Source organism: Xenopus laevis, chromosome 2S, assembly GCF_017654675.1.
Source record: "Xenopus laevis strain J_2021 chromosome 2S, Xenopus_laevis_v10.1, whole genome shotgun sequence".
Classification (NCBI taxonomy): domain Eukaryota; kingdom Metazoa; phylum Chordata; class Amphibia; order Anura; family Pipidae; genus Xenopus; species Xenopus laevis.
This window is the reverse complement of record NC_054374.1, coordinates 140,561,303-140,571,084: the sequence shown is the minus strand read 5'-3', so window position 1 is coordinate 140,571,084 and position 9,782 is coordinate 140,561,303. Positions and strand designations below refer to the sequence as shown.

Below are 9,782 nucleotides of genomic sequence, written 5' to 3'. Positions count from 1 at the left end.
GATTCGGTAGAGTGGGACTACATCTGGCAAGTTCTTCACAAATTTGGTCTTGGTAATAGATTTTTACAATGGGTTAAACTGCTCTATAAGTCTCCAACAGCCAAAGTCAGAGTGGACAATGTTACCTCTGAACCCTTCCAGCTAGAAAGGGGAACTAGGCAGGGATACCCTCTATCCCCTGTCCTCTTCGCCCTGGCAATCGAACCCATAGCTATTCTGATACGTGACTCTACAACTATACAAGGGCTCCAATATGCTGACATTACAGAAAAGGTTTCCCTCTTTGTAGACAATATCCTAATATACCTAGGAGACAATATCTCTCTGCCCTCCTGACCACAGTCATGAACTATGGGAAGTATTCTGGATTGAGAAGTAACTGGGAAAAATCACAACTCTATAATATTGACTGTAACCTCCCCGCACCACCACCCTCAGGCCTACCCCTGAAATGGGCCAACTCATTCAAATACCTGGGTGTTAACATACACAGAGACCCACACTCCTTTATATAGCACAGTCTAGACCCAATCATTGACTCCCTTTCCCATACCCTTAACACTTGGCAAATCTCCCACTGATGCTATGCATCATTGGCTCAGTTAGTTGCTCATGTTTGGATACAGTATGAATAATGAGGTTCCACCAAAGACAGATAGCAGTTGGTGTGAGATGAAGTCAAGTGAGGAGAGTAGGAACCCATTATTGGGGGGTGCAGGGCCCTGATGTGAAGCCCCAGAGGGCCCACACACCCCCAGTCAAACTCTGCTGCCATCTCTCTGAAACAAGCTGTAGTTCCAGGGTACTCACAGCAGCACCAGTACAATTATATATAGCAGTATAGCAACTCAGCCATTATTATTTCTTCTAAAAGCAAGCGAATCGGTTCCCACCACTATTTTTCTGAATTCCCTAAGTACAATTACCACACTGTTGTTTGGAGAGGTCCGTGATAGGTTAAACTAGGAGAACAGGAAGAATAAGAAAGCTGATTATTATTAACAAGAATAAACTGATAACATGTAATTTTGCCACCCAGGTCCAAAAAAGTACTGTTATTCTCTTATAACTAGAGGGTCACCAGCTGGGCAGCTCTGATTTACCTGCAAAGTATTTTTTCTGCACCATTTGCTTGTGCGAAGGGTAAGAAACAAGTCAGTGTTGTTTTATATGATGGTTTATGGGGCAAAATGGTGCATGCCGAGAGAAATAAACAAACCCTAGTAGGATTGCCATCTGGACAGTAAAAATGGTTGATAGTTGACCCCAATGTTATTAATAGGGAAAAAAGTTAAATATATAGGAAGGCTGGTATTTTTTATCCAGAAAAGGTGGCAACCCTAGATCCTAGTCCAGACCTGGAAGCAATGCCAGGTGGAGTTGGCGGTTTTAACCACCCTGATTTTCCATGAGAGTGCTATATCCAGTTTGCCATACACCCCTTAGCCCTCTGTATTTAAATGGGATAATAATACAATAAGGGACACACTGAATCTGGCTGACTTGAATCCAAGCCCTTATAAATCATGTGACTGTAGAACTCTCAAATGTAATTCTATGTTCTACTAAAACATTACAGAAATCCCTTTACCTGTATTTCAATGGCATTTCCGTTATTTTGATAACTTTATTTATGGGCAGAAAAATTTTGTTCTGAGCTGAATATTCTCTCTCTCTATATATATTTATCAGCCAAGAAGGATGTTTAAATTTTTGTCAAAAAGAGGGAAATGAGAAAAACAGATAGGGAAGAAATGTAGTGAGATATACAGTACAAACAGAACAGAAGAAATAGAAAAATATGTGACAAATGTTAAATAATTTTGCTGTATAAGGTTGTTTTTTAAAAAAAAAAAAAAAAAAAAAAAAGGAACCAGGGTCACTGAGCAAATATTTTCTTTAAATGATATTATCTCATGAGTAATTTTAAGCTTCCAGCCTAAAATAAACATAAACGGCAGGTAATCGTTCACTGGGAAGTCTCCCATAGCTGTCGACACAAGTGAACAGTCAGTTTCAGCTCAGGTTTCTGACTTATACTGTTGTATTGTTACCCCCACCCCTTCATGCTCAGTGATCACTGCAACCCTGCAAGATTCCTTTAGTCCCAAAATATACACCCGTGCACCCTGCATAGAAGCCTAAGAAAACTATCTATAAGTGTATATAGAATAGTGTGGCACATTTATAGATTAGAATGAATTTTTATTTGCTGCTCTAGATACCCAGGTCCAGACTGAGATTCAAAATAGGCCTTCCCTGGCATTTCAAGTACAAAACAGGCCCAAACAGCCCCCACAGGCCCAATAAATAATGATTGCCTATGGCATCTTACATCAGCCCCTCTGGCATTTGCCAGAATCTATAAATTGCCAGTCTGGGCCTGACCAAAACAAACTGAAAAACAATGGTGCTACAGATGGAGGATATATTAAAGGGCTGGTTCATCTCCAGGTTAACTTTTAGTATAGAATGGCCTAATCTTAACAACTTTTCAATTGGTCTTCATCCTTTTTTGTTATAGTTTTTAATTATTTGGCCTCTTCTTCCAATTTTTTTTCCAAATGAGGGTCACTGACCCCAGCAGCCAAAAAAAAAAAAAAACCCATTGCTCTTTGAGGCTACATTTTTATCGTTATTTTTACTTTGTATTACTTATTTTCATATTTCATATTTAGGCCCACCTCTATTCATATTCCTGGCTCACTTTCAAACTATTGCCTGGATGTCAGGTTAAATTGTACCCTAGCAACCAGATAGCTGCTGAAATTCCACTGCTGAACAAAAAGCTAACCCCTTGTGCTCTGCTTGATTGCTTTATCTATAAGCTAGTGTCACAGTCAATTGATACTGACTTATAGACATAATAAGGTTTACATTGGTGAATAAAAGCAATTTCCTTTTCCTTCCCCATTTCCCTTTGGCATCTAATAATAAACAGTGGAAGGGGTCACTCTCACTGCTTATGAGTAGATAAGAATTGGAGACTGCAATAAGCTGTATTAAGCCAGTTGTCTGCTGAGTAATTCTAAAGGCTCCTGGTACGGTTAAAGAGATATTATTTTATTGGCTAAATAGAGATTTAGCAAACAATACAAGTTTTGTATGCAATAGCCTACACGTTAGCTGTGAATGTAGAATTTAAGAATACTAATGTAGTAGTAGATGATGTATTTTGTGCCAAAACTTAGTGAATTACATTGTCAATAGAAATCAGTACATGTTAAATAAAATTGGTTTAGCAATGTTAAGACCTCATTTTCTAATAATCATCATCATCATTATTCATAAAGGGATAATATTATAATAACCAACTATGGGTCTCTTCCATTCTCTTGTTAAAGATGAAACTCGTGCAGTTATTGATTTGAGGTTTGCGCTAAAGTAATAAAGTATTCTATTTTCCATGTTTGTAAAACACAAAAAAACATAGTTGCAGGACTTTTTTTCATCCATTCTATATTATCTCAACATAACTGCCAATCTTCTTTGCTATTCATGCGCAAATGCATAACACTCAGTTTGGTATTGTAGCGCACTCTGCTGGTAATTTTGTGAAACACATTCTTCAAGACAGGGACAGTCTAAACTGCTACTAATAATGTATAAAATATGTAGAGTCCCTACATATTTATTCATTGAATTCATATAATTATAAATAATCAAAAAATAATGTAGGGCTAGTAGCGTTGGATAGAACCGTCTGTAAGGGATTAGTGAAGGGGATTTCAGGGACATGGGGGAATTCCTGATGCTAAAATTGAAGAAGGCAGTAGTCTTTAAGGCAAAAGACAGGGCAGATGGTGCTAGAGCAGGACAGATACGAGCAGGAAGAAGAGGGTGGAAACAGGACAGATTGGAGCAGGACAGAGGGAATGGTTTAAATAGACAGAACTCAGTTGGGATTAGCTGGACATAAATAGCCTTTGAGGCAGCTGAGATTCAACACACATCAGAGAAAGCAGATAAGACAAAATTCACCAACACTGCTTCCTGGCCTAGTGGAAAGGGAAAGGCAGCCAGAACAGCATTTATATAAAGATTCTGGCCATTTCCTTTTATTTAACCACAGGTTGAAGAAGGGTTTGACTCCCTGACACATTGCATTTACTGCACGTCTGTGTGTGGCTTAAATAGGTAACATGCCAGAAACTTCACTTGAGTGTGTGCTATTTCTAGCCAGACGTGGATAAACAGGAGTGCAGGTGGGAATTTTATACACACTTGACAAAGGCAGCCTAGATAGACCAGGAATGGTTGTCCAATTACAAGTAGTGACTCACCAACTAATGGAAAAGGCCCAGGTGCACCACCTTGAGCCTTCAGCAAGGGGAGAAGTCCAAACCAAAAATTTGTAGAGCAGGCATTCAAAGAGGCTATGCTTATTTGACTATAATCAATATTTTACCTATTTTACTGCCTGGTGGAAGATTGCCTTTTTGAGTGTCTGCTCTACAAATCTTTGGTTTGGAAGGTAGCCTAGAGCCAGGAGAGCCCAGGTTTGAATCCCAGCAAGTTATTACACGATTCCCTTATTACAAGGTCTAATCCAGATGACTAAAAGCACTATATTTTTTAAATGATCTGGAAAAGATGACCCTCCTATGTCTACAGGAATTGAAACATAATCAGCTTCAGACTTTGAACTGGAAAATAAATAAGAGCAATAGCAGGAGCTGGAATGGAAACAATATCATTATCTTGGGAGCAGGCATAAAAACAAGATCATGAGCGGACTTGGACTGACCATGGGCAATTAAGGTCCAAAGTAGTTCAACTTTGGCTCCCGCACACCCTCCAATAATAATCGAAACGATACCTGGTGCACAAAGGTAGAGGATCTGCCACCTCACAGTCTAGCAGAAAGAATCCCAAGGCACACAGGGTCAATGCAAGCAAGCTGCCTTGCGTGTTTATTGCGAAATGCATTTCGCAATAAACACGCAAGGCAGCTTGCTTGCATTGACCCTGTGTGCCTTGGGATTCTTTCAATTAAGGTCCAAAGCCATAGAAAATGGCTGTGTAATCCTCTCCAGGATAATAAGCTTTAGCAACCTTGCTATGGAAGTCTTCAGGCATTACCTTTGAACATAGAATGATATGCCTCTATGCAGGGCCGCCATTAGAAACCACAGGGCCCCGTACAAGAATATTTTTTAAAAAAACATTGGCACCAGGGCCCCACTTACAAGTTAAAAAAAAAAATTGGGGCCCCAAAGAATATTCTTAAAAAAACATTGGCGCTAGGGCCCCCCCTTACAATTTAAAAAAAAATTGGGGCGCCAAAGAAAATTTAAAAAAAAAAAAATTGGTGGCAGGGGCCTATAGAGTATTAAAAGAATACATTGTGGCCAGGGGATTAAAAAAAAAATTAAAAAACACTAATTGGTGTTCAGTAGAATTGAACTTGTGGCTTCAGGACTTCAACTTCGCCTCGTGATTTGGGGTCTTTTCGTCATTTCAGGACTTCAATTTCGTCTGTTTCCGTGACATCAGGTCTTTTAGCTGCTTCAGGACTTAAATTTTGGATGTTTTTGTGACTTCGGGTCTTTTTGCCGCTTTGGGACTTCGACCTCGGCTATTTTCATGGCTTTGGTTCTTTTTGCTGCTTCGGGACTTCGGCTTTTCTCTGCTTTTTGACACTTCTGCGTTCAGGACATCAGAAGGAGGCGGCACGGCTTCGACGCTGTCATGGGGGGGCCTGGATCTCTTGAAAAGGTCAGCACTGCCAGGCCCCCCTTCAGGCCCGGGCCCGGTGCACTCGTACCCCCTGGGCTCCCCTGATGGCGGCCCTGCCTCTATGAATCTATTTTGCCACCTTAACTTTTACTGGTTTATGTATTGCGATAACTCTTGTTTTCACTGTTGGGAAAACCCTTGCTCAGTCTGATTTAAGAAAACCACTAAATCAGTAAATGGCTGTGTTAGAATACAAGGGGATCCAGGAATGGTTTTGGTTCATTCTGGCTTAACTCCCAGAATATGGATTCTGGGACTGAAGCCAGTAAAGGAAATCTTCCCATATTTTTCAAATCTCAAATTTATAGCTTACTTTCCGCAACAAAGCAGAACGTTTCCCACAGTGAAGTACCCGTCCCAAGCTCCAAGTCAATAGAGACATTTCTTTCAGAAAAAAGTTAAGACCTTGTCATGAACTGAGGAGTTGATGATTGCCAATTTGTGTGGAATAGAACACAAGGATTATAATGGGACAAAAGGAATTGTCTAGCAATCTTCCACCTTTGGAATGAAGGAAATTGGCAGAAAAATTTAGGTCCTGGACCATCACAATAAATCCTAGGGTTTGAGCATACCTCCCAACTGTCCCGTTTTCTGTGGGACAGTTCTGATTTTGACAGCTCAGCCCGCAGTCCTGGATTTTTTATAATATTTCCTGAGTTTCCTTTTGATTTTCCGCAGTGACGCCAGAAAAAGATACAACGTTTATGAAACTTAATTAAAATAAGAGTCTTTTTGGCCCAGAACACCCAGCCCCTGCACTTTTATACATTTGTAACAATTTAAGATAAGCAAAGATACAATTGTAACTATTTAAGATAAGCAGGTCTCTTGGGAGAACCCATATCTATACTAACTATAGAGTTTAGTATCACAATAGCCTTTGATATTATGTATGTCCAAAAAATCATCCAAGCCATTCTTAAAGGCATGAACAGAATCAGCCATCACAACATCACCCGGCAGTGCATTCCACAACCTCACTGTCCTGACTGTGAAGAACCCCCTACGTTGCTTCAAATGAAAGTTCTTTCCTTCTAGTCTAAAGGGGTGGCCTCTGGTACGGTGATCCTCTTTATGGGTAAAAAGGTCCCCTGCTACTTGTATATAATGTCCTCTAATGTACTTGTAAAGTGTAATCATGTCCCCTCGCAAGCGCATTTTTTCCAGAGAAAACAACCCCAACCTTGACAGTCTACCCTCATAATTTAAGTCTTCCGTCCCTCTAACCAATTTAGTTGCACTTAGTCTCTGCAATCTCTCCAGCTCATTTATATCCCTCTTAAGGACTGGAGTCCAAAACTGCACTGCATACTCCAGATGAGGCCTCACCAGGGACCTATAAAGAGGCAGAATTATGTTTTCATACCTTGAGATAATGCCCTTTCCATGCAAGACAGAACTTTATTTGCTTTAGTAGCCACAGAATTCAGATAGCACACACCTTGTTCAATTTTTGATTTATGTGCAGCTCCCTCAGTGTCCTTACACACTTAGAAACACTTGTAGAAACTCAGAATGGGCAGCACTCCAGAGTTTATTTAAAAAGCCTTAATTTTTAGTAGCAGGGCAACATTCACAGCTTAGTAGCCACAGAATGACACTACCCAGAATTAGACAACTTGTTATCTACAAAAACCCCTAGATCCTTCTCATTTAAGGAAACTCCCAACACACTGCCATTTAGTGTATAACTTGCATTTATATTATTTTTGCCAAAGTGCATAACCTTGCATTTATCAACATTTTCCAGTTTTCTGCCCAGTTTCCCAACTTAGACAAATTACTCAGCATCCCGCATGGAACCTATAGTTCTGCACAATTTAGTATCATCTGCAAAAATAGAAACAGTACATTCAATGTTCACCTCCAGGTCATTAATAAAGAAGTTGAAAAACCCGCCAATTTTTTTTAAAATGGACATGGTAAATTAGGTGGGTGGTCATAAAATGGGTGTGGTCCATACATTTTTGCCTTGTTACTCACAGCAGATCTTTTTGTATTTCTTTCTATTTTTTTCAAATGTAGGAAGGTATATTGTTTGAAGACACCAATTCCTAAATAAGAATTCTGCACTATAATATAACGGAAGTCAATAAGTACACCTCCCCACTTGTATGTAATCACGTGAAGACAATTACCACTAACCAGTTTACAGGCTATTGAGAAAATCAGCATGTACATTTCATACCATAAATTTGAATTGCATGAAAGACCTCTTAATTCTTAAATACTTAAATTCATTGGAACATCCTTAAAACTGCCTTAGAAACTTGGTGGCTTGGCCATACCATTTTGGAACATTTTCTTCAGAGAGAGGACAAGAGGTAGCAGGATTTCGTATATCCAAATCTAAAGCAGCCTACGTATACTTACATAGTGGGTTTCCTTAGGCCGATGCTGTTTGTCGCCCCCCATCCCTTCCCCTTTTATTCACACACATTTTCATCATCTGGACCGGAGCAATGGGGATTGTGCACATACAAACGATTGTATCTCCTGCATATCCCCAGTGTTTCTGAACCAATGTGGGTGTGGTTGGGAACATGCAGCCCCCTAAAACTCTGCTGCCCTAGGCCCAGGCCTTGGTGGCCTTTCCATAAATCCGGCCTGTGTATAATTAATTCCTTGCTTCATCTAGGAAAAGATTTTTACTTTTGGAGGATAACCCTAATTGATAAATAATTACGGAAGGCTCCACAGGTCTTGATTCTTATGTTCTGTCCATTTGTAAGGCACATTTTCACATAAATTCATTCATTTTTTAGTTTTTTTTCACTGCACATACTGTGCTATTTTTGGGCTACTTTGGAAGTGCCTTATGGCTAGTTTTGGGCTGGTTTTGTAGCTAACTAGGCTGATTTTGAAAATTAGACCTGGCAACACTGACCAACACTAAGCTGGTCAGGCAGGGGATTTCCCACCATGCAGTAGTTTAGGACAATACGGGGAACTGAACCGTATGGGTCTCTACAAACATATTTTATTTAATGTTTTTATTTTTTTCAGGATAACCCCACTGTAACAAATAGTAAAAAGTGGACGTTCTATAGATGATTGTCATAGAATTCGATAGGCACAACGGAGAGAGGAAATTAAACAAACCACTAAACACAAAATAAAAGAAAAGAAATCATGCTCCACAAGGGGGTGCTAACACGTTAATAAAGCAGGAATCCGGAGCAGAGCTTCAGAAGCAAAGCTGAGAGTAGCAAGATGGCGGACAGGAAGCATACAGCTACACAAAATCGAAAGCCGGAAACATTGTGGGCGCTACAGTACGAGAGTGAAATGATATAATGGTAAACTTGAAATTTATGGGCGGAGTAAAGGGTAGGTCCATATCCGAGAGCACTAAAATAGCTGCTCCCAAACTGAGGTGAAGCAAGATGACAAGGGGGGGGGGGTTGACTGATTCCGGGTGTGGCGTATGGTAGGGGCGGGGTTAGGCGCGCAGTTTCCACCCACTCCTAGTGGTTTCCGTGTCATACTGAAGAGTGGGGGGCTGAGACAATACCCCGGTGCTGTCTCTCCTGCTGCCCCGGGGAAGATGGCGGCTCTCTCGGCCTGGTTCTGGAATGAGCGCTTCTGGCTACCGCAGAATGTTACTTGGGCGGACCTGGCAGACTCTGAGTCCGGGGAGCAATACCCTCAAGCAGGACACATCCTTGTCGCCCTCCCTGTAGCTCTGGGGATCTTCGCTGTCAGGCTGCTGTTTGAGAGGTGGGTGAGAAACCTCGGTCTTGGTTTGCCTGTCACTAGGGGTCCAACAGCTAGGCCAGGCTCTTTAGCCGGTTCTTTCTAAACTACAACTCCCAGAATGCTGAGGGAGCCTTTTGAGTTCACGTCACATGGAAGTGAATCATATGAAAGGCTTGGGATTGGTTGGGGCGGGCTGCTGGTAACTAGTGATGTTCTGTAGACTCTAGATTCTTCTAAAATGATTGGCTGCCAAACCTAAGCCCCAAAAGGTAAAGGCAACTTGTTATTGGTGGGTCTTCACACAGGGGCCATGGTGGATCTGTCAGAGCATCACTTGGGCT

At 40.9% G+C, this 9,782-nt stretch overlaps 1 protein-coding gene across 2 annotated transcripts in view; it reads left to right on the top strand.

Annotated features, from left to right (window-relative positions):
• Positions 1 to 9,092: 9,092 nt before the first annotated feature.
• Positions 9,093 to 9,782, top strand: part of cers5.S (ceramide synthase 5 S homeolog) — a 48,297-nt gene continuing 47,607 nt past the window's right edge. The window contains exon 1 of one of the 2 annotated variants that reach the window (XM_041583212.1): positions 9,093 to 9,462. In XM_041583212.1, coding sequence (XP_041439146.1) covers positions 9,170 to 9,462 — 293 coding nt within the window. In that variant the 5' untranslated portion in view covers positions 9,093 to 9,169. 2 annotated transcript variants of the gene reach the window in all.